Below are 24,346 nucleotides of genomic sequence, written 5' to 3'. Positions count from 1 at the left end.
CTCTATGTATTAGAGCCTGATGAAGGAACAATGCAGCTCATTAGCCAAGCCAGCCCCCTTCCCTGTCTCTGATCCGGTTACACAATCTCTTTAAAGGAGCACGCACTGAATATTGAAATAGTGTCCGAGATTGTAAGAAGCAAATTAAGGTAAAGGCATACGTATATACAACAATTCTTAATTTAGCTATGACTGGAGAATAGTGATGAGCGAACGTGCTCGGATAAGGCGTTATCTGAGCATGCTCAAGTGCTAACCAAGTGACTTTGGCGTGCTCAAAAAATACGTTCTAGTCCCCGCGTCTGTTCGACAGCCACATCACATGCAGGGATTGCCTACCAAACAAGCAGAAGAAACTGACCCCAGATGAAGCCATTGGCGAAACCCATGTTGGGGTAGGCGTTAGTGGGTGAACCCTTCTAATACCATTTTGGTATTTTACTCCCTATTTAGGACTTTTTAATCTCCATTCTCTAGACTCTCTTTGGCCCCTATATTCTCCTTTCAGGCAGATATGTTCATTTTCATACGTATTTGTTTTAGCTGGCCTTGCACTTTATTTTTAGCCAGAACATAATTTATTCATGTACTGCCTGCAACATTATCTTGCACTTTTCCACTTACATATTTATTTATGTACAGTGTTTATTCACTTTTTTACTTATGTATTTATCCAATGTATTTATTTATTCTGCTTATTTAGCAACATGTTTCCACTTCGCCCACCAGTTGCCTATGACTCTGTATTTCTTTAGGATTATTCTCTCCTCTTTTTTAACATAAGCATCTTATATATATTCATCATCCTCAATAAAGTAATATTTTTTTTGCTTTTGTGTCCTGCACATTGATTGCTTTCTGTACTTTATGTCATGAACATTTTTAACTATAGGTGCTCTTTTCAGTTGTTCTTATTGATAGTAGAAGATTAATGTTGCTATTTTTTGCTTTATTTTTCTGAATATTTTATCCACATTTATTTTGCTCATTTCTTTCGGAGGCTTTTACATACAGTGGATCTTTTGTTCACCATAAACTACGTTCATGTTTGATTTCCCATTTGAAAACAGCCTTGTGAAATCTGCTTTTCAGACTAATCAAGTGCTTTCTGCAATTGCATTATCATGCAGCGATGCACCGATCAGGAGTCAGTGGACCACATTCCTGCTCATCCACTTTGTGCATAAAAGCCGCATTATGCTTAGCATTCATTCGCCTTTACAGGTCTGTAATCTCACATTGAATCATATGCACCATATCAATATTAGTGTGCTAGAATTGCTCACTACATGTTCTTCTTCTCATTCCAACCACTATATTCTGATATCATCCTCAACATTGAAATTGCAACACCAAAAAGTTGTGGAAATATAATATTGGCGTTCTTACGCTCCATGTCATCGCTTGGCACATGCACAACTGGAATTGCAAAAGGAGCTGCCAGCAGCAGATCTTGATTACCGTATTTGTGTGCGCAAGTGCATTCAGCACGGCAGAACATTACTCAGACAACTATTAATAACCTTATTCATAGCAACCAAGGCTGTAAGTGCGGGGATTTCTGCATATGGCGCTCATATTCAATATTTGAAGACATTGAGATGTTATGAAAATGTACCGTAATTTCCTTTTTTCCATCATTTGCTTTAATTAACATGTCTATCCATCCTGGGCTGCGACGTTTCCTCTCTCTATATATAATTGTATGTGCGTTATGTTCATTATTGCGTTACAGTTTACTGTAGTGTCGTATATAACACCAAATATCTAACTTCTACAAAGGTCTCAGTGAGGACGGTCACTCGTTATTGATGACATGTGATACCTGAATGAAATATAGTAACTGTAAACTGAGTTAATATGAAAAGGAGCCTTTATCTTCTCTTCTTATTGATTGAAGGAAACACTTTCCTCCTGTCATAGTTTCCTATACTGTATATTTACACAGTGGTGACATTTAACACTTTATATACAGAATACTTGGTTCTTTTGTGTGTTTACATGACCTTCTGCAGACTTACAGATATAGATTATTACAGAAACCACAGCTAACTGAACGTACAGGACTGCAAAAGCCACAAACTGCTAAACCACACACTAATACAACAAGCCCATGCCATAAACTGCTATTCTCCAGCAAATGTATGAATTACATGATACTGTAATATACATCAGACATAAATGAGACTATTATAATCTATATATATTATACTAATATAAGACAATATATAATAGTCTCACTCATGCCTAATGCATACAACAGTATCAAGTAATTTATTTACAAACTGTAACAGTGGTATATGTATGTGTGTGTGTGTGTGTGTGTGTATATATATATATATATATATATATATATATATATATATATATATATATATATATATATATATACACAGTATACAGTACAGACCAAAAGTTTGGACACATCTTCTCATTTAAAGATTTTTCTGTATTTTCATGACTGTGAAAATTGTACATTCACACTGAAGGCATCAAAACTATGAATTAACACATGTGGAATTATATACTTAACAAAAAAATGTGAAACAACTAAAATTAAGTCTTACATTCTAGGTTCTTCAAAGTAGCCACCTTTTTCTTTGATGACTGCTTTGTACGCTCTTGGCATTCTCTTGAAGAGCTTCAAGAGGTAGTCACCGGGAATGGTCTTCCAACAATCTTGAAGGAGTTCCCAGAGATGCTTAGCACTTGTTGGCTCTTTTGCCTTCACTCTGCAGTCCATCTCACCCCAAACCATCTCGATTGGGTTCAGGTCTGGTGACTGTGAGGCCAGGTCATCTGGCTTAGCACCCCATCACTCTCCTTCTTTGTCAAATAGCCCTTACACAGCCTGGAGGTGTGTTTGGGGTTATTGTCCTGTTGAAAAATAAATGATGGTCCAACTAAACGCAAACCGGATGGATTAGCATGCCGCTGCAAGATGCTGTGGTAGCCATGCTGGTTCAGTATGCCTTCAATTTTGAATAAATCCCCAACAGTGTCACCAGCAAAGCACCCCCACACCATCACACCTCCTCCTCCATGCTTCACGGTGGGAACCAGGCATGTAGAGTCCATCCATTCACCTTTTCTGCGTCGCACAAAGACACGGTTGGAACGAAAGATCTCAAATTTGGACTCATCAGACCAAAGCACAGATTTCCACTGGTCTAATGTCCATTCCTTGTGTTCTTTAGCCCAAGCAAGTCTCTTCTGCTTGTTGCCTGTCCTTAGCAGTGGTTTCCTAGCAGCTATTTTACCATGAAGGCCTGCTGCACAAAGTCTGCTCTTAACAGTTGTTGTAGAGATGTGTCTGCTGCTAGAACTCTGTGTGGCATTGACCTGGTCTCTAATCTGAGCTGCTGTTAACCTGCGATTTCTGAGGCTGGTGACTCAGATAAACTTATCCTCAGAAGCAGAGGTGACTCTTGGTTTTCCTTTCCTGGGGCGGTCCTCAAGTGAGCCAGTTTCTTTGTAGGGCTTGATGGTTTTTGCCACTGCACTTGGGGACACTTTCAAAGTTTTCCCAATTTTTCGGACTGACTGACCTTCATTTCTTAAAGTAATGATGGCCACTAGTTTTTCTTTACTTAAGTGCTTTTTTCTTGCCATAATACAAATTCTATTCAGTAGGACTATCAGCTGTGTATCCACCAGACTTCTGACATAATATTCCATAGTATGTAGAATTTTTTAGATGTCTGCAAATCTGGTATTGAGGAATCTATCTTGTAATGGGGTTATTCTGATACCGTAAAAACAGATGTCAAATTTATTCGGACATTCAAATAATTTTGCATTTTTTTTCCCATGATAATTGGAAACTAATTTTTTGTTATTTTTATAGTCTCCTTTTTATTGATATATCAATATTGGTGCATAAATAAAGGAAATATCTGTCTTTTTTTCATATTTTTCATTTTTGTTTCATGACCACAAAGGACTGCTAAAACGCATTTTAAAATTTATGACCCTTTCCGTAACAATTTTTTTTTAATTTATAGGACACACTTTGTTTACAGGGGTGGGTCTCTAGTAGCAGCAATTTTGATTGGGTAGCTTGGTGGCTCAGTGGTTAGCACTGTTGCTTTGCAGCGCTGGGGTCCTGGGTTCAATTCCCACCAAGGGCAACATCTGCAAGGAGTTTATATGTTCTCCCCGTGTTTGCGTGGGTTTTCTCTCAGCACTCTGGTTTCCTCCCACACTCAAATAGGGAATTTTGATTGTGGAGACAGTGATGACAATGTCTGTAAAGCACTGTGGAATATGTTGGTGCTATATAAGTAAAATAGTGTCAGCTTTTTTTTCCTGCTGGAGATGGAAGCACTATCAGTGTTTCCTATTCTGTATACACAATGTTGTCCAGCGCTATACATACAGCGCTAGAGAAGACAGAAATGGAAATAAACAGTCTCTGCTGTTTCTATGTGGAGTCCGGCTGTGTCTGACAGCCATCTTTCCACTTCCTCAGCCGCACATTATTATGCAGATGTTATACTATGCAGTGACGTATTAGATAATCACTGCAGAGTAAAGTGTGGACCGGCTGGACGTTTATAGTCTGTGGGCAGTCATGATGTAGTTAAGGAAGTTGTCCACAGAAACAGTGCCACATCTGGACATGGGTTGTATCTGGTATTACAACTCAATTTCATCAATGTGAACAAGGTTGAGCACCAATAACAAACAAAATCACTAGATAGGTGTGGTACTGTTTGAGGGAGAGGGCAGGCATGTTTTTTTTTTTAATCTGGACACCTTTACTATTTACTTAGAGTGAGCCACCAACATCCATAGTTTTTATCATGGTGAAATATTGACGTAAGACTAAGAGTTCTACACTAATGTCGGCCTAAGCTTCCAATATTGACGGGTTGATGTGTATGGGGGCCCAGGACAGGTGATTTACAGGGAAGATAAGTATCCAACATGTTCGATATCAGGCTGCCAGAAATAATAGGCTGCCCGACATATCTGGCCATGACTCTCTCATAGGCTTACCAAGTGCTCCTGTGTATGACATAACCGGGTGAGATAGCTGCCAAGTAAATGATGGGGCGAACCACAGTTCGGCCAGCAGCCATCTAAATGTGCATGGGGGATCTTAAGTCTGCATTTCCAGTCTGTTTGCCGCAAGTCCTGGGAAAGCTTCTGCTTCGTCCGTCAAATGTATAAATAGGCCCCCGTTCGTGTATTGAGGCTGTTATAAGTCTGCAGGACATTTTCAGCTATATAGTATAGCACAGTCAGCTGATCTATTTCTGTAAAAGCCTAATTATTTTTCATTGTGAAAGCCTATGGGTGACGTACACCACCTTATATATACAGTTATATGAAAAAGTTTGGGCACCCCTGTTAATCTTAAGCTTAATGTTTTCTAAAAATAGTTTTTTTTGCAACAGCTATTTCAGTTTCATATATCTAATAACTGTTGGACACAGCAATGTTTCTGCCTTGAAATTAGGTTTATTGTACTAACAGAAAATGCGCAATCTGCATTCAAACAAAATTTGACAGGTGCATAAGTATGGGCACAAGTATGGGCACCCTTATCATTTTCTTGTTTTAAATACTCCTACCTACTTTTTACTGACTTACTAAAGCACTTTTTTTGGTTTTGTAACCTCATTGAGCTTTGAACTTCATAGCTAGGTGTATGCAATCATGAGAAAAGCTATTTAAAGTGGCCACTTGCAAGTTGTTCTCCTGTTTGAATCTCCTCTGAAGAGTGGCATCATGGGCTCCTCAAAACAACTGTCAAATGATCTGAAAACAAAGATTATTCAACATAGTTTTTCAGGGGAAGGATACAAAAAGCTGTCTCAGAGATTTAACCTGTCAATTTCCACTGTGAGGAACATAGTAAGGAAATGGAAGAACACAGGTACAGTTCTTATTAAGGCCAGAAGTGGCAGGCCAAGAAAAACATCAGAAAGGCAGAGAAGAAGAATGGTGAGATCAGTCAAGGACAATCCTCAGACCACCTCCAGAGAGCTGCAGCATCAACTTGCTGCAGATGGTGTCACTGTGCATTGGTCAACTATACAACGCACTTTGCACAAGGAGAAGCTGTATGGGAGAGTGATGCGAAAGAAGCCTTTTCTGCAAGCAACGCCACAAACAGAGTCGGCTGAGGTATGCAAAAGCACATTTGGAGAAGCCAATTTCTTTTTGGAATAAGGTTCTGTGCACTGATGAAACCAAGATTGAGTTGTTTGGTCATACAAAAAGGCGTTATGCATGGGGGCAAAAAAACACAGCATTCCAAGAAAAACACTTGCTACCCACAGTAACATTTGGTGAAGGTTCCATCATGCTTTGGGGCTGTGTGGCCAATGCCGGCACCGGGAATCTTGTTAAAGTTGAGGGACGCATGGATTCCTCTCAGTATCAGCAGATTCTTGACAATAATGTTCATGAATCAGTGACAAAGTTGAAGTTACGCAGGGGATGGATCTTTCAGCAAGACAATGATCCAAAACACCGCTACAAATCTACTCAGGCATTCATGCAGAGGAACAATTACACTGTTCTGGAATGGCCATCCCAGTTCCCAGACCTTAATATCATTGAACATCTGTGGGATCATTTGAAGAGGGCTGTCCATGCTCGGCGACCATCAAACTTAACTGAACTGGAATTGTTTTGTAAAGAGGAATGGTCAAAAATACCTTCATCCAGGATCTAATTAAAAGCTACAGGAAGCGACTAGAGGCTGTTATTTTTGCAAAAGGAGGATCTACTAAATATTAATGTCACTTTTCTGGTGAGGTGCCCATACTAATGCACCTGTCAAATTTTGTTTGAATGCAGATTGCACATTTTCTGTTAGTACAATAAACCTCATTTCAAGGCAGAAACATTACTGTGTCCAACAGTTATTAGATATATGAAACTGAAATAGCTGTTGCAAAAAAAACAATTTTTAGAAAACATTAAGCTTAAGAGTAATAGGGGTGCCCAAACTTTTTCATATAACTGTATATATATATATAGTGGTATAAGTTGAAGATATATGATGAAAAATCGTCCTGATGTATACCATAACGTATATTGCAAAGCAAGAATAGACCCTAACACAATATTAATGACAAATTGCACGCAGATAAGAACAGTGATCCTCCGATACATTTGTAGAATGTATTAGGCTACTTTCACACTAGCGTCGTGCACTGCACGTCGCTATGCGACATTGCAGCGACGCATAGTGTGGAAGCGCCGCACAACGGGGGCAGCGGATGCTGTTTTACATTGCATCCGCTGCCCCATTGTGAGGTGCGGGGAGGCGGGGGCGGAGTTCCGGCCGCGCATGCGCGGTTGGAAAAGACGCTATCGACGCACAAATAAACGTTACATGTAACTTTTTTTGTGCCGACGGTCCGACGCAACCGTTGCATGACGGTTGCGACATGTGGCAATGCGTCGCACTGCGTCGCTAATTCAAGTCTATGGAGAAAAAACGCATCCTGCAAGCAATTTTGCAGGATGCGTTTTTTCTACAGAACGACGCATAGCGACGTGCAGTGCACGACGCTTGTGTGAAAGAAGCCTTAGTTCTATAGTTCTACGGTTACTTTCTCAAGATGTCACTTCACTGTCCTCTGCCATGAATGAATACACAATGCAATGCCTAATTTATTGCCCTCCGGGGGACAGGAGTATTATTTCGAGGCTCATGATGTTGTGAATTTCTTGCATCCTAGCGATCAAGTCTTCTTTTCTTGTTTTCCAAGTGCCCTGTTTGTGCCAAGTACAAGTCTCGCACAAGAGGCGGCTGCAAACAGTTAACGCTTTAGTCCTGTTCCCATCATGGGTTTGTTTTTAGCTTTTGTGATGTCAGCTGGGATGAAAACTATATCAAGTGCAGAAGCCGCCAAGAGGGCACCAAAAAAAAAAGAGAGAAAGAACAATTAAGGCAAAATGTCATAACCTACATTGAAAAGGTGGTGTAGTGCAGCCCCAACTGGCAGCAGCTACAGTCCCTGCACTCCTAGCCACTAATGTAATCTGTGTTTATAGGAGTCATGTACTGTAGCCGAGGGGGAGGGGGCGTTGTAAGCGCACAGCAGATACTCAAAGTGTTCATTTTGTGTTAAGCTCACATCCCACCAAGTCGAGTCTTCCAGGGATTTAATGGGCAGTGAAAAGCAGTGTAGCATTCTTGAGATCTGATATAAGTGAGACAGATGCTAGTCGACTGGAATGGGTAATGCCACCTTTATCTCTTTTTCCTTTATTTATTTTAGCTGAATGTGCATGTTTTATGTCTTGTTAGTTTCAGGGCTGCATACAGAGGGCAAACTTTAAGTCGTCCGCTTGTGTTCTTTACCATGTCGCTGTGTGTTTGGAGGCAAGATGCTTGGACAATGGCAATCTCCTCGGGAAAATCTGCTTGACATGTTTAGTTCTTTCCCAGGATGGGGAAGAAGAAAGAAAAAAGTCTTTGCAAAAGCCAGATTTTCTGCGACTGCCAAATTACAGTATTTGCAGACTGATTAAAATGTAAATGTAACTTGTCAAAGAGCGTCGCCAGTTCTCTGTGTGACAAATTTAAAGTGAAAAACAATTAGGAAAGACGATAGATCTGCTGTGGATTCAGTGGTGACAGCTCCTCTGATTTTTTTGTTGGGGGTAGTAGTTGAATAATATGTATCAAGAGAATAGAGCAAAATCCTTTACATCAGGATGTCATGTAATTCAGCTGCCAGTGATTGATGAGGTTTTTTTTGCTGTTCCATGATTACTTGTATTAATGTATACCATGTAATGTGATTTGATAGTGTGAGCTCATATGGAGGAATCATAGGAGAGAAATTGGGACATGCAGGAGGGAGGTGCACTTGGTACTGTTAGCATCGAAAAAGGGAAGGAATAATTTGTGATACGTCAGCATTTACTGCTGCTTATAAAAATGATGGATCAACTGCAGGTTGTGCAATCACCGTAGGATGACTTGTGTCTCTCATCAATTATTATGTCAATTATTGATGGGCATGTCAATAAGTTCAGCGCTCTGCAATATTCTCTGTGCATATCGTTTGCCTGGATCGTCACGGGACACAGAGTCTTCCTACATTCAAGAAAAGTAACAATTAACGAAACAGAATTATTTCTCAGAAGATCGGGAAGATAATATTTGTGCAGAAATTGCTGTCAGCATTCGTTAATTAATTAGCTACACAATGTAATCCCTCAGTATTAAGTCATTCTGCAGTGCAAATAAGTAAAGGGATGGGTGGATGGATGGATGGATGGGTGGGTGGATGAATGGATGGGTGGATGGATGGTTGGATGGATGGGTGGATGGATGGGTTTTGGGTGGATGGGTGGGTGGATAGATGGGTGGGTGGATGGATGGTTGGATGGATGGGTGGATGGATGGGTGGATGGATGGGTTTTGGGTGGATGGGTGGGTGGATAGATGGGTGGGTGGATGGGCTTTGGGTGGATGAATGGTTGGGTAGGTGTATGGGGGGTGGATGGATAAGTGGATGGATGGATAGTTGGGTGGATGGATGGATAGTTGGATACATTGGTGGATGGTTGGGTAGATGGGTGGATGATGGATGATGGATGGATGGGTGGATGGATGGATGGATTGGTGGATGGTTGGGTAGATGGATGGATAGCTGAATGGTTGGGTAGATGTATGGGTAGATGGGTGGATGGATGGATGGATGGATGGATGGATGGATGAATGGTTGGATGGATGGGTTGGTTGGTGAGAGGATGGATGGTTAGGTAGATGGATGTGTAGATGGATGAGTGGATGGATGAATAGATGGATGGATGAATGGTTGGATGGATGGGTGGGTTGGTGAGAGGATGGATGCTTGGGTAGATGGATGTGTAGATGGATGAGTGAGTGAATGGATGGGTAGATGGATGGATAGCTAATTGGTTGGATGGACACATAGTGTTTATTGGTAAATAAGTACACACCACCCATGCTAATGAATGTCATGCTTAGGGTACCGTCACACAGTGCCATTTTCATCGCTACGACGGCACGATTCGTGACGTTGCAGCGTCGTATGATTATCGCTCCAGCGTCGTAGACTGCGGTCACGCGTTGCAATACACGGCGCTGGAGCGATAATTTCATGACGTATTTGCGATGTAGAAGCCGTTGGTTACTGTGCGCACATCGTATACAACCTGTGTCACACGATGCAATCATGCCGCCACAGCGGGACACTAGACGACGAAAGAAAGTTTCAAACGATCTGCTACGACGTACGGTTCTCAGCGGGGTTCCGGATCGCAGTAGCGTGTCAGACACAACGATATCGTAACGATATCGCTAGAACGTCACGAATCGTGCCGTCGTAGCGATGAAAATGGCACTGTGTGACGGTACCCTTAGCTTGGCTCCTGGGGTTTAATTCACAATGGAAGCAATTTGCATTGAATTTAAAGTATTTGCATTGTAAAGAATAATGTCACAATGAGTTGTCAGTCGTCTGTGCCCTGTGATGACCTGGCAGCTGTTGTGTTACTGTCAGGTAGTTGGTGATCATCATGGTCACCAGAAGAGTCTGGGCCCATTAGGCTGCTGTTGTACAGATGCAGGTGATGGCCATGCTTCTAAATGTGGATATGTCACTAATGGACCAATTGCCCTTTTGTAGTTCTATGTTGCCACTTGGCTAATTTATACTCTTGTAGTTGCCGCTTTGTTATCATTGTGCTGTTAATGGATAATGTTTCAGTGAATATGTTAGTTTGCTAAGTAATGATGGTTATGTATGACTTCTTGCAGGTATTATTACATATATTGGAGTGTCTGTATAAAGGGATAAATATAAATGTATGGTGAATTGCATAATGGAATGGTCCTGTAAAAGCAATGGAAGTTTAATGATGTGTAAATACTGTATGAGATGGGAAACCATAGAAGTAATGGTCTGCAGAATCTATACCAATAACTGGAGCGCATAAGTCACATTTTAGGAGGCACTTAAGGAAGCACTCCTCCTCCTCCCAGCAAAGTTTTTATCCTCTTAACATATTGCAATAATCATATTATATAGCACTGTGCACTTACAATTGCTCATTTTGCCCTTTTACACAGTTAATTCTTCTCTTTAGGTCTATGACATCACGTGATGAAAAATTGACTAGCTGAATCCTTCTAAGCTCTATGTAGAAACAGAAAATCTCTTCTCTACATGAATCATCGTTGGAACTACAATTCTACGTCACTAAAAAGTCCCTTGCAGCCAATTTCCACCTCCCCTTCAACTCCTGACCCAGCTGTTCCACTCCTTCCTCCAGCCAGGGACTTTGCATTGATGTAGAATTGTAGCTCTAATGATGACTCATGTAGAGAAGAGAGATTTCCAGTTTCTACATAAAGCTTAGGCTGCTTTCACACATTAGTTTTTTGCCATCAGTCACAATCTGGCGAATTTTGAAAAAAAGGATCCAGCAAAAGTTGCAGCCGGATCCGTTTTTTTCTCATAGACTTGTATTAGCGATGGATTGCCCCACGTTTCATCCGTTTTTCCCCGGATCCGTCAAAAATTCATTTTCCGGCGGCCGGAAAAAACAGACATAAGAACGTTTTTTGTGTCCGTCGAAAAAACGGACATTGACGGATCTGTCGCCATCTCTCTTTTGCTATAATGGAAGCCTATGGTGACGGATTCCGTTTTTTTAAACTAAGCATGCGTTTTCCATTCTGGGGTCTCTCTCTCATCGGCTATTCTCCCTGGATCAGCTAGTCGGATCCTGTGAAAAAAACGGATCCGTCGCATCATTTTTTCACAATTTGCGATGGATCCGTTTTTTCAAAATTCGCCGGATTGGGCCTGACGGTGCACCTTCTTCAGATTTTGTTAAATGATGTATTGCATTAGTATGGATTTTACTGGCATTGACCTAAATTTCATTTTGTGCTGTATTCATAATTAATTAGTTATCAGGAAGGAGGAGTATCATAGATAATGATGCAGTACTGGGCTGGTTACAGGTGTTGTCAGCAGATGTATGGATCACAGTACAAATGAACTTTAGACAGAGGGGTTTTTCCAATAAATGACAAGACTTACCGTACTGCAGCTTGGCAGCCTAAAACGATTGAGTCTATAAATACATTATGAGTGAAATTAGTTATGGTTGTCCTAAAGGAGCCATTAACTGTCCCATAACTACACCTACATATCCCTCCATCCTGCAGTTTGTGTATCCAACCTACATATTGCTAGGAGCAGAACGATAGCAACGATCAGACATCATGGACAACCCATAAAGTGTACCATTCCTTTTCACAAAAAAAGTAGGAAAGTAACTCCCCCCATCAAGTTGCCCTGTAACTTGACATTTATTACTTTTAAGTGCTAAGTTCCCCTCCATCAGCATTTTGCCAGCATTATAGGTTCTGGAACTTCCATTCTCCTACTTCCCAGAATGCAATGCATCTGTCCTTATCCAATAGTTGCCTACCTCACTGTTATGGGCTGTATTTCAGTTTAACAGTCGTGAAAGCAGAAACAAAGAGACAAAAGCCTGTCTGCACTACTTGTATTGCATCTTCGTGTCTCTTTGTGCTATATAGATGGATTACACTTAAAAGGGTTGTCCGGCATGAGGATGCAAGTCTGCAGTCACTCTACGTCAGAGGTGTCAAACTGCATTCCTCGAGGGCCGCCAACAGGTCATGTTTTCAGGATTTCCTTAGCATTCCACAAGGTGCTGGAATCATTCTGTGCAGGTAATTAAATTATCACCTGTGCAATACAAGGAAATCCTGAAAACATGAGCTGTTGGCGGCCCTCGAGGAATGCAGTTTGACACCTCTGCTCTATGTACACAGAGCACGCTGTAAGGATTCTCTGGTGCCAGCACCAGGAGCAGACGGTCATGTGACCACGAGTATGCAATTTGCAAACTTCCGGCTACATTCCGACTAGACGTGTTCGGCCTATCTCAATACACTTGCATTGAGCAAAGCTGCCTAAGTCTAGTTGGCATGTGATCGCATGTATGCAAATCACCGCTCCCCACTCCGGAGAATCCTCACAATGCGCAGTGTATTGATACATTTCACATTGAATTTTCTGACAATGCTAACAATGGAGGATGCTTCTACCTATGTACTGTATATAAGTGATATAGTCATAGGAAGATGATGTTTTCCTGGCATGGTCCATGTATATACAATATACATGTTTTCCTGGCATGGTCTATGTATATATAATATGTCGCCTAGAATGTGAGTGATTGCAGCTCTATGAGGTAGGAAATGTAATTGTCTTGGCACTAAGCTTTCACGTCTGTTATCTGTTTTCGTGATTACTCAGTGACAGTTTCTGTTATTATTCAACTTCTGCAAATAAATGACCAAATTTGGGAAATACATTAATGAGCTATGTCAGCCAGCAGTTAACTTGTAGGTTATTCACTGGTCAGCCCTGTTGTTTTTTTTTGTTGTTGTTTTTTTTTAATTATTATTATGTTATTCTTTGAAAACATACAATTCTATACACTCATCAGTTCTCCAGGGCTTTGATCAGTGAGAGAGTCCAATCATTTTTAGGTTTTATGCATTCCGTTCCAATACAGATTACAAAAAAAAAAGAAAAGTTGGTAACAAAAAGCAAACTTTAACAATAAGCCAATAAATCAGCATCTCCTTAGAGAAAGTACAGTATTTCTAGTAAGCGATTAGTCATACGTGAGAATGTCACTGTAGTGAGTCACCCTCTGGTATAAAGTCATATTTGGAATCCTGCTTCTGATAAATTCTTGTTAGTTTGTCAGTTGCATTTATTTGCAAAGTACTAGAAAGAACATTACTCATTAAATGTTAATAATTGCCATTCAGGTGACACATTCCTTGTTTGGATCTTTGTTTTTACCTTTGACATGCCTTTCATGAAATAATATGCTACTAACAAATTGAACAAAGTCCTGCGGAGAGGCATTTCGTGATCCTCGTTGACATTTCCCAATTAGAAGATGGTTATGACCAAGTCAAAGTAGTTTTAATGTATAGCGTGCAGGCCTTAAATATAACAGTAGCATGACATTTAATAGGCCTGTAATTAGGAAAAATGCAATAAATGTATCTTGGAGGACAAAGACGTGTTATTCTCCAGTACATACTGTTATCTGGACACCGGATTATAGAACTGCCTGGAAAAATGTTGTGGAAATACAGATTTTGTACCATAGAATGTTAGAGTTGGAAGGGACCTCCAGAGTCATTGTATACAACCCCTCTGCTCAATTCAGGAGTCACTAAACCACTAAATCCAGCCTCTGTTTGAAGACTTCCATTGAAGGAGAACTCACCACCTCTCCTGGCAGCCTGTTCCACTCATTGATCACCCTCACTGTCAAAAAGTTCTTTCTAATATCTAATCTGTATCTTCTACCTTTGGGTTTAATCCCATTGCTTCTTGTGTTTCCATGTACAAATGAGAATAAGGATGATCCCTCTACGCTGTCTCCTCTTAGCCTTCTTTTTTGCATCTCCCTACAGGTTGCCTTTTGCTATTTCTAACGGTCACAACCCTCCTCTGTGTCATTGGTCCACATCATCAATGTATCGGTGGCCTAGAATAATCTATTAATTGAAGTTACGTCATTTGCTTATTAATTTTATATTTTAGCAACAGATTTGAGACTTCTCAATGAGGCAACTTCTCAGGGGGCATAAAGCAGAGTTCTCCAACCATTATACTGTACATCATTAAACTGAAAAACTATATGTGGCTTGATCCGCACAGGTCAGATTTGCAGTGGAAATTTTCCAAAGCTAATCCATTGAAATGTGCAGAGAAATCCAGGAACCTGAGCACCAGACGTCCTCCTTTAGTAACTTTATTGGTACAGAAAAAAACAAAATGTTGTGATTTTTCTGTGTCGATACAGTTTCAAAGGAGGACGTCTGGTCCTTGTGGAGGGTTGCCCCAAGTGTGCACAGACAACAGTGGTGCACGGGGCTCATCTATTCCATTGAAATGATCCCGTGGAATCAGCAGAAAATGGTGCAGATTTTGCTGTGAATATGGATTTCAAAAGCTTAAAGGGGATGTCCGGGACTTTAACATTGTCTTATCCTTAGGATAGGTCATCAATGTCTGATCTATGCGGGTGTAACACCCAGCACCACCACTGATCAGCTGTTCCCGGTGTCGGTGGCTGCTGGAACTGCTCAGTTGCAGAGCTGCACAGCACACCTCTGACGACGGGATAGTGGCCGCCGTCGGGTACAGTACATTTGCTACATGTTGATTTGAATAAATGGCAGATGTTCAGTACCCCGCTGCAACCACTATGGCGATATGCTGTGGATCTCCGTAACCGAGCAGTTCCTGGCCTTCTGACTCCGTTAACAGCTGAGCTGTGAGGTACTGATCAGGCATTGTTGACCTATCTTAAGGAGAGGCCATCAATGTTAAAGTCCCTGAAAATCCCTTTAATAGGAAAAAACTTATGTACTCACCTTGAAAATATTCTGCCACTGTCCTGTCAAGGCTTTCCTAGTCTCTTGAGCAGTATTCGTTCTTCCAGATCTAGTAATAACATGTTGATACATGTGACCACTGCCACTTATGATTGCCTGCAGAGGTCATGTGATGACACAACATGGTTAGGAAATAGAGACCGGCTGTGGGAGTCAGGATGCTTGGACATGGAAATAGCAGCAGACTGGTAAGCTTAGTATTCTTTTGTTTTCATCCATGATTATCTGGTTTGGGAACACTGACATAAAAGATGGGTTAACGCTAGAATGGAGACAATTCATTGCCCATGGACTCAAAATGAGTTTATTGAATTCAATGTATAAGCGGAGTTATGTTGTTCTGGGGACTAGTAACAATTGTTTCATGCGTGACATATCTAAGGTTTTTCCAAGTCCTTGTTCTGATTTGGCCACAGGGGTTCTGTAATTAAGAATGGTTCCCCAGGAATTCTTCTTTATGTTTCTAATTGTTCATTTTTATTGCACGATAACGGATGTAAGCTAAATGGTAACCAGTCCAAAATAGTGCAGAGTGGGACAATGCAGGGGAATTACTCTGCTGATTGGCAGATTACGGACAAAAAAACTGGTGTCAGACTGTTCTTTGGTTTTCTCAAAATAGTAAAGCGCTTTTCATCTTAAAGCGAACCTGTCACCCCCAAAATCGATGGTGAGGTAAGCTCACCGTCATCAGGGGCTTATCTACAGCATTCTGTAAAGCTGTAGATAAGCCGCCGATGTTACCTGAAAGAGAAGAAAAAGACGTTAGATTACACTCACCCAGGGGCGGTCCCGCTCCGATGGGTGTCTCAGGTCTGCTTCAGCGCCTCCCATCTTCATTCCATGACGTCCTCTTCTGGTCTTCGCGCCGCTGCTCCGGTGCAGGCGTACTTTGTCTGCCCTGTTGAGGGCAGAGCAAAGTACTGCAGTGCGCAGGCGCCGGTAAGGTCGGAGAGGCCCGGCGCCTGCGCACTGCAGTATTTTGCTCTGCCCTCAACAGGGCAGACAAAGTATGCCTGCGCCGAAGCCATGGCGCGGAGACCAGAAGAGGACGTCATGGAATGTAGATAGGAGGCGCCGGAGCGGACCGGAGACGCCCATTTGACCGCTCACCAGCAGCGGGACCGCCCAGGTGAGTATATTATAACCTCTTTTTCTCCTCTTTCAGGTAACATCGGCGGCTTATCTACAGCATTACAGAATGCTGTAGATAAGCCCCTGATGACGGTGAGCTTACCTCACCATCAATTTTGGGGGTGACAGGTTCCCTTTAAGTCTTTATTTTAAAGCTTGATTTACATGGAACGAAATCTCAGCTTGACCGGTCATGTTCTTCATCAGACAATCACATGGCCGCTCTGATGATCACTCGGTTAAGGACATATTTTCTAGATGCCCGGACAGTGAAGCCTTAAAACTTTAATGCAATAGGGACCAGGCGCCAGAAATTTCCTGTTCTTTGACCTAATTCTATTGTAAATTTTTGACGTGACTGGGCTAGAGCTTCTGCAATCTTATAGGAGCAGACACAGCCAGGGACCCTGGAAGGAAGACAGAAGGGGTTCATTACTATTTCTGTCTTCTCCTTTGCCAGCTACATATTGCTCAGCGAGCGCTACGCAATGAATAGAAGCATCAGCAGTGCTGAGGATTCAGTAGGAACCATAGGAACCACGTGAGCACGCGGTCCCAGCTCTGCCAGTGACTTATGTACTATGGATACCCCAGTTATAGTAGAAAAATGAGCTATAAAGGAAAAAAAATGTTTTTAATATATATATATATTTTTATGATTTATTGGGGGACAAATTATATAAGTGAATATGTGTGTGTGTGTGTGTGTATATATATATATATATATATATATATATATATATATATATATAAATGGGAAGCACTTCATATCAGGTTCTATATAGAAAAATAGAAGTGTTTTTTTTGAACAGATGGCAGCATTTCTTGATATTGAGTGTTGTCAATTAAGGCATGAAAAAAAGGGGAAACAAGATCAGAAAATAAAAATTATCTGGCCCTGGGAAGCTATCATCTGAAAGTTAACTATTGTTTACATCAGATTTTTGTGTTAAATGTCTTTAAAAAAAAATTCAATGTGCTAAAAATTACATTTATGGTAGACTCGTACTTCCAGGAAGAGTTTTCAGTAACTCTCCTTTTCCAGCAGAGGCAGAATAACAATGACAGAAAATAACACAGGATCCACCAATCACAATCACAGCTCCCCTGCTCTCCCTCTACTCACAATAACATTTACACATACTCATTAGATGCTTCTATAAAAAGATAGGGTCTACCATTGTGGCTAATATATATGTGTTGTTTCCTGAAACAAAAAGAAGTTCGAGACTAAAAAACCCCAGTGGCTATCATGAAAATTGCAAGATATTTTATGTTTTTTATATTTAATATTTATTTGTGATCTGTAAAAAAACAAAAACTGGCAAGCATTTTTTTTAAATACATTTCAAACAAAAGCTTAATTTAATTAATTTAATCGGTTTCTGATTAATCATTTTTTGATACTAGCTTTCCGTCTTTCCCTTTAGGAGTAAAATTTAAGCTTGGTTTTTTTATTAGTTTATGGTTCTATCCAGTCTGTGGTTTTTGGAAAGTTTTGTAACTTCTTTGTGATTGACATAGCATGGGCAATTTACTCCTACCCAGCTCCACTGACAGCTGCAGCTTGTACTGAGCAGTGTAAAATTGCAGGATCGTCAGGGAGGAGGGGCACTGAGGAGCTGTCAATCAGTCTAGGTGGGCAGAGGTAAGCTTGGACTGAGGAACTGACCCTTTTCAACTGGAGTCCTAAAATGCTCATTTTAATTTCATGATTATACAGTCTTTTCAACATGGATTTTAAAAGTAAGTTCACAAGTCTTATTGGGTCAAAGAAATTGTTCATTGATATATGCAATTTTTATTTTGAAATCTGTTAATCCATGTACAGTGAAGGAAATAAGTGTTTGATCCCTTGCTGATTTTGTAAGTTTGTCCACTGATAAAGACATGAACAGGCTTTAATTTTAAGGGTAGGTTAATTTTAACACTGAGAGATAGAATATCAAAAATAAAATCCAGAAAATCACATTGTATAAATTATATAAATGTATTTGCATTTTGCAGTGAGAAATAAGTATTTGATCCCTCTGGCAAACAAGACTTAATACTTGGTGGCAAAACCCTTGTTGGCAAGCACAGCAGTCAGACGTTTTTGTAATTGATGAGGTTTGCGCACATGTCCTCTTTGCGGATCATCTCTAAATCATTAAGATTTTGAGGCTGTCGCTTTGCAACTCGGAGCTTCAACTTCTTCCATAAGTTTTCTATGGGATTAAGGTCCGGGGACTGGCTAGGCCACTCCATGACCTCCATGTGCTTCTTTTTGAGCCACTCCTTTGTTGCCTTGGCTGTATGTTTTGGGTCATTGTCTTGCAGGAAGACCCAGCCACGACCCATTTTTATTGTCCTGGCGGAGGGAAGGAGGTTGTCACTCAGGATTTTATGGTACATGGCTCCATCCATTCTTCCATTGATGTAGATTGTGAGCCTTCGCAGGCAGGGTCCTCTCTCCTCCTGTACCAGTTATGACTTGTACGGTTTAAGATTATTGTACTTGTTTTTATTATGTATACCCCTCCTCACATGTAAAGCGCCATGGAATAAATGGCGCTATAACAATAAATAATAATAATAATAATAATAATAATGTGGTGAAGTAGTCCTGTGCCCTTAGCAGAGAAACACCCCAAAACATAATGTTTCAACCTCCATGCTGGACAGTGGGGACGGTGTTCTTTGGGTCATAGGCAGCATATCTTTTCGTCCAAACACAGCGAGTTGAGTTCATGCCAAATACCTCAATTTTTGTCTCATCTGACCACAGCACCTTCTCCCAATCACTCACAGAATCATCCAGTTGTTCATTGGCAAACTTCAGACAGGCCTGCACGTGGGCCTTCTTGAGCAGGAGACCTTGCGGTCACTGCAGGATTTTAAACCTTTACGGCGTAATGTGTTACTAATTGTTTTCTTTGTGACTGTGTTCCCAGCTGCCTTGAGATCATTAACAAGTTCACCCCTTGTAGTTTTAGGCTGATCTCTCACCTTCCTCATGATCAAGGATACCCCATGAGGTGAGATTTTGCATGGTGCCCCAGATCGATGTTGATTGACAGTAATTTTGTATTTCTTCCATTTTCTTACTATTGCACCAACAGTTGTCTTCTTCTCACCCGGCATCTTACTTATGGTTTTGTAGCCCACTCCAGCTTTGTGCAGGTCTGTGATCTTGTCCCTGACATCCTTATAAAGCTCTTTGGTCTTGCCCATGTTGTAGATGTTAGAATCTGACTGATTAAGTCTGTGGACAGGAGTCTTTTATAAAGGTGACTATGTAAGACAGCTGTCTATAATGCAGGTAACAAGTTGATTAGGAGCGTCTAACTGTAGGAACAAGAACTCTTAATGGTTGGTAGGGGATCAAATACTTAATTCTCACTGCAAAATACATAATTTATACAATATGATTTTCTGGATTTTTTTTTTATATTCTGTCTCTCAATGTTAAAATTAATCTACCCTTAAAATTTTAGACTGTTCATGTCTTTGTCAGTGGACAAACTTAAAAAATCAGCAAGGGATCACATACTTATTTCCTTCACTGTATGTGCTTTAATTTCACATATATGTCCAGATTATAATTTGGGCATCAAGTTAGAATTTATTAGGTTAAATGATTTCTGGTAAATATTTTATATTCATTAATATTCATTTCTTTCCAGCCCCAAACCTGAAAGGCCGACCACGCAAAAAGAAGCAATGTCCGCAGAGGAGAGATTCAGTTAACGGAGTGAAAGATGCCTCCAATATTTGTGATGGCAAAACTGTTGCCAAGGTAATCTTTTAAAGCTCACTTTCATTTCTGCCGCCTCTTGATTGTTTATTGTTCCAATGTCTCCGATGGAGATGGTTATTTTTAGCACAAAGGACTTTTTTTTTCTTTCCTGTAAAAATGCAGCAGTGTTAGTTTGACACTGGACTGATTTTGTCTTGAGAATGAAGCTGAAAGTAGGACAGTGCTCCTCCATTCATGTCATGTAGCGTTAGCTTAATCTTCGAGACATAATGACTTTCTTGAATGTTTTTGTAGTCAAAGAATAAACAAAACAGCCTTGTAGGTAAATGCCGGATTTCTGAGGGGGGAGGGATGTCGGATCCCTTCACCATTTTTCTAGAATATTGTACACAATATAAAAGTGTGCCTTCTACGAAAACTAAAAAATGTGTTAGAAATTTGTCCCAAAAAAGCAAAACTCTGGCCACAATAGTTCTGAGAGTTGGGTTTAGTTTAATACAACCTTTCCTGACCCTTTCCATTTTTACGCTTTCGTCTTTTTCCTCCCTTTCTTCCAAGAGCCATAGCTTTTTTTTACTTTATTTTACTTTTTTTTACTTTTTTTTTTAAGATATGAGAGCTTTAATTTTTTTATTTTTCAATGACACCATTCATTTTGCCATTTAAAGTACTGGAAATAATTTTTAAACGTAAGTGTGGTGCAATTGTGCAAAAAGAACCCCATTATTCCACAGTTATTTTTTTGTTTTTACAACATTTATAGTATGGTATAGTACAAACAGTCTTCTTTTTAGTCAAGTAGTAAATAAAATTCAGAAGTTTGTAATAGAAAAAAATGATTTGTCTCCATTTTTCAAAACCTGCTTGAGGGCTAGTTTTTTTTTTTAGGAAGACTTTCAATTTTATTGGGACCATTTTGGGATCTATACGTTTCAGTCACTTCATATTGCATTTTTTTTATGTGTTGTGGCGACTGAAAAGCTGCATTTGTAGGTGCTTTGATTTCTCTTCTCTTTGCACCATTTAGTGATTGGGTTAATTACTTTTATATTTTGATTGATTGGACTTTTACAGATGCAGCAATGTCACATATGTTTTTTCTTTCATTTTGTTTTATTATTTTTTTAATGGGGGAAAGAGGGTTAGTTCAAATTTTTATATATTTTTTTAATTTTCCTTTAGTACTACCGTATATACTCGAGTATAAGCCGATCCGAGTATAAGCCGACCCCTCTAATTTTGCCACAAAAAACTGGTATAAGCCTAAGGTGGGAAATGCAGCAGCTACCGGTAAATGTCAAAAGTAAAAATAGATACCAATAAAAGTAAAATTAATTGAGACATCAGTAGGGTAAGTGTTTTTGAATATCCATATTGAATCAGGAGCCCCATATAATGCTCCATACAGTTTATGATGGCCCCATAAGATGTTCCATATTAAAATATGCCCCATATAATCCTGCATAAAGGTTAATAATGGCCCCATAAGATGCTCCATAAACACATTTGCCCAATATAATGCACAAATGCTGATTATGGCCCCATAAGATGCTCTATAAAGATATTTGCCCCATATAGTGCTGCATAAACCTTGATTATGGCCCTATAAGATGCTCCATACAGACACTTGCCCCATATACTGTAGTGCCCTACAAACGTTAATTATGGCCCCATACAGACACTTGCCCCATATAGTGCTGCACAAATGTTATGGCCCCCATATAGTGCTGCACAAACGTTATGGCCCCATATAGTGCAGCACAAACTTTATGGCCCCATATAGTGCTGCACAAACGTTATGGCCCCATATAGTGCTGCACAAACATTATGGCCCCATATAGTGCTGCACAAACGTTATGGCCCCATATAGTGCTGCACAAACGTTATGGCCCCATATAGTTCTGCACAAACGTTATGGCCCCATATAGTGCTGCACAAACATTATGGCCCCATAGATGCCCCATACAGATATTTGCCCCATTTGCTGCGATAAAAAAATAAATCACATACTCACCTCTCCGTCGGTCAGGCCCCCGGCACTTTCAATAGTCACCCGCACCTCGTTCCGGCGCCACTCCATGTTCAGCACCGACGTTCAGCAGAGGGCGCACACTAACTACGTCACCGCGCCCTCTGACCTGAGCGTCACTTCTGAAGACAGATCGGCGCCCGGAACGAGGAAAGGTGATTATCGCGCAGCGCTGCGCTCCCCTCCCCGTATACTCACCTGGTCCTGGCGCTGTGCAGTCCCTGCTTCCCCGGTGCCGCCGCTTCTAACTGTACTGAGCGGTCACTGTTACCTCTCAATACAGTAATGAATATGCGGCTCCACCCCTATGGGAGGTGGAGCCGCATATTCATTTACTGTAATGAGCGGTACCATGTTACCGCTCAGTACAGGAAGAAGCTGAAGCTGCTGCTGCCGGCGCCGGGGAAACCAGGGACCTGCAGGGACCGCGCCTGGACTAGGTGAGTATTTTTAGACAGCCCCCGCTCCCCCTCCCCTGCCGACCTCTGGGTATGACTCGAGTATAAGCCGAGAGGGGGACTTTCAGCCCAAAAAAGTGGGCTGAAAATCTCGGCTTATACTCGAGTATATACGGTATATACCACTATAATTTGGAGGCCAAGTCAACACTATAATTTTCTACAAACCACTCCTGGACAATGTTAGCACTGTGGTGGGACACAAGAACCTGACTGGTCTCTAGTGCCATTAACAAATACCGTCCTCATGTAGAAGTGTATTTTGGCTGTGAGACTGTTGCGGTAGGTGCCATTGTAAGATCCACATGGAGGCCATGACCCAAGGGGCTCCAGCAGAACATTGCTGAGAGCTTCACAATGCCTCTACCAGATTGTCTTCTTCCCATAGGGAATCTTGATGCCATTTTTCCCCAAGAAAGTGACGTACTGTACATGCATCCGGCTGTCCCCTTAGGGGACTTGAACGCATACTCCATATAACTGTATACTGTATACTCCATGACACTTTTTTTTGTTTGTTTTTTTAAGTATTTTGTACAGAATAGTAGCTCATGGAGTGGGATTGGACTTGACCAACTAGCCTTCGCTCCTCACATGTATTGATGAGTTTTTGGAGCCTATGACCCTGTCGCTGCTTGCTGTCTATGTATTTCGTCTATGGAACACTATGGCACTAAAGCTCATGCACTATGCTCGATTCTTTTTAGGTAAAGTGTGAAATTAAGACCGTGCTGCCAAAAGCCAAGACTGCCAACGGCAACTGCAAGAAAATCATAACAGAGGATAAACCCAATGTGGCTGCAGCAGTAGAACGACGTAAGACTGACGAGGGCAAAGCCGATGAGCAGGCATTTCTCGTACAACTGTATAAATATATGAAAGAGCGGAAAACACCCATTGAGAGGATACCATATTTAGGTTTTAAGCAAAGTAAGTACAGGATTTTTATTACTTTATTACATGTAAATTGTAGTCCTTGGATCCTTCTCTTATATGGTATGATAAGTTGTCAGAATCATAAACTTTCTTAGTGACTTTTTCAAATGGAGCGGAGACTTTTTTTTACTAACGTGTCTTCAGTACTTGTTTTTAGTAATTTATCATATTTTGACTTTGTTGCATATAGTCTGTCTGAACAAGCACTAATGTACATATTACTGCGTGGTTAGAGCTTGTTATCGCCCAGGTTTCATTATGTTTTCTACCTTTAGTGTATTTTTGGCTTTTGTATTTGCCTTTTTTTCCAACCTACAATGGAGTGTAGACACTTGGGTCATGTTCTCGATATTACAGAGAATGATTGAGCTGCACAAACTGTGTAACCGCAACTTATGATATTCAAAGAGTTAGAAATTTGTGCTTCGTGTCATTTTTCAGTAAAATAAAGCACTTGCTAGTTCATATTAATGAGAAGTAATAATAATAATAATCTTTATTTATATAGCGCCAACATATTCCGCAGCGCTTTACAGTTTAACAGTTTCAAACAACAATCATAGGTAACAATGTTA

General features: G+C 40.7%; 1 protein-coding gene across 2 annotated transcripts in view; it reads left to right on the top strand.

Moving 5' to 3' along the window:
• Positions 1 to 24,346, top strand: part of ARID5B (AT-rich interaction domain 5B) — a 350,123-nt gene that overhangs the window by 251,150 nt on the left and 74,627 nt on the right. Inside the window, exons 1-3 of one of the 2 annotated variants that reach the window (XM_077258778.1) lie at positions 8,090 to 8,206; positions 20,275 to 20,387; positions 23,543 to 23,765. In XM_077258778.1, the coding sequence (XP_077114893.1) occupies positions 8,203 to 8,206; positions 20,275 to 20,387; positions 23,543 to 23,765 (340 nt within the window). In that variant the 5' untranslated portion in view covers positions 8,090 to 8,202. Of the gene's footprint in view, positions 1 to 8,089; positions 8,207 to 20,274; positions 20,388 to 23,542; positions 23,766 to 24,346 lie in introns of those variants that run through there. The other variant, XM_077258777.1, reaches the window with a different exon arrangement.

The sequence above is a fragment of the Ranitomeya variabilis genome, chromosome 4 (assembly GCF_051348905.1).
Source record: "Ranitomeya variabilis isolate aRanVar5 chromosome 4, aRanVar5.hap1, whole genome shotgun sequence".
Lineage (NCBI taxonomy): Eukaryota > Metazoa > Chordata > Amphibia > Anura > Dendrobatidae > Ranitomeya > Ranitomeya variabilis.
This window is presented reverse-complemented; position numbering and strand designations above follow the sequence as displayed.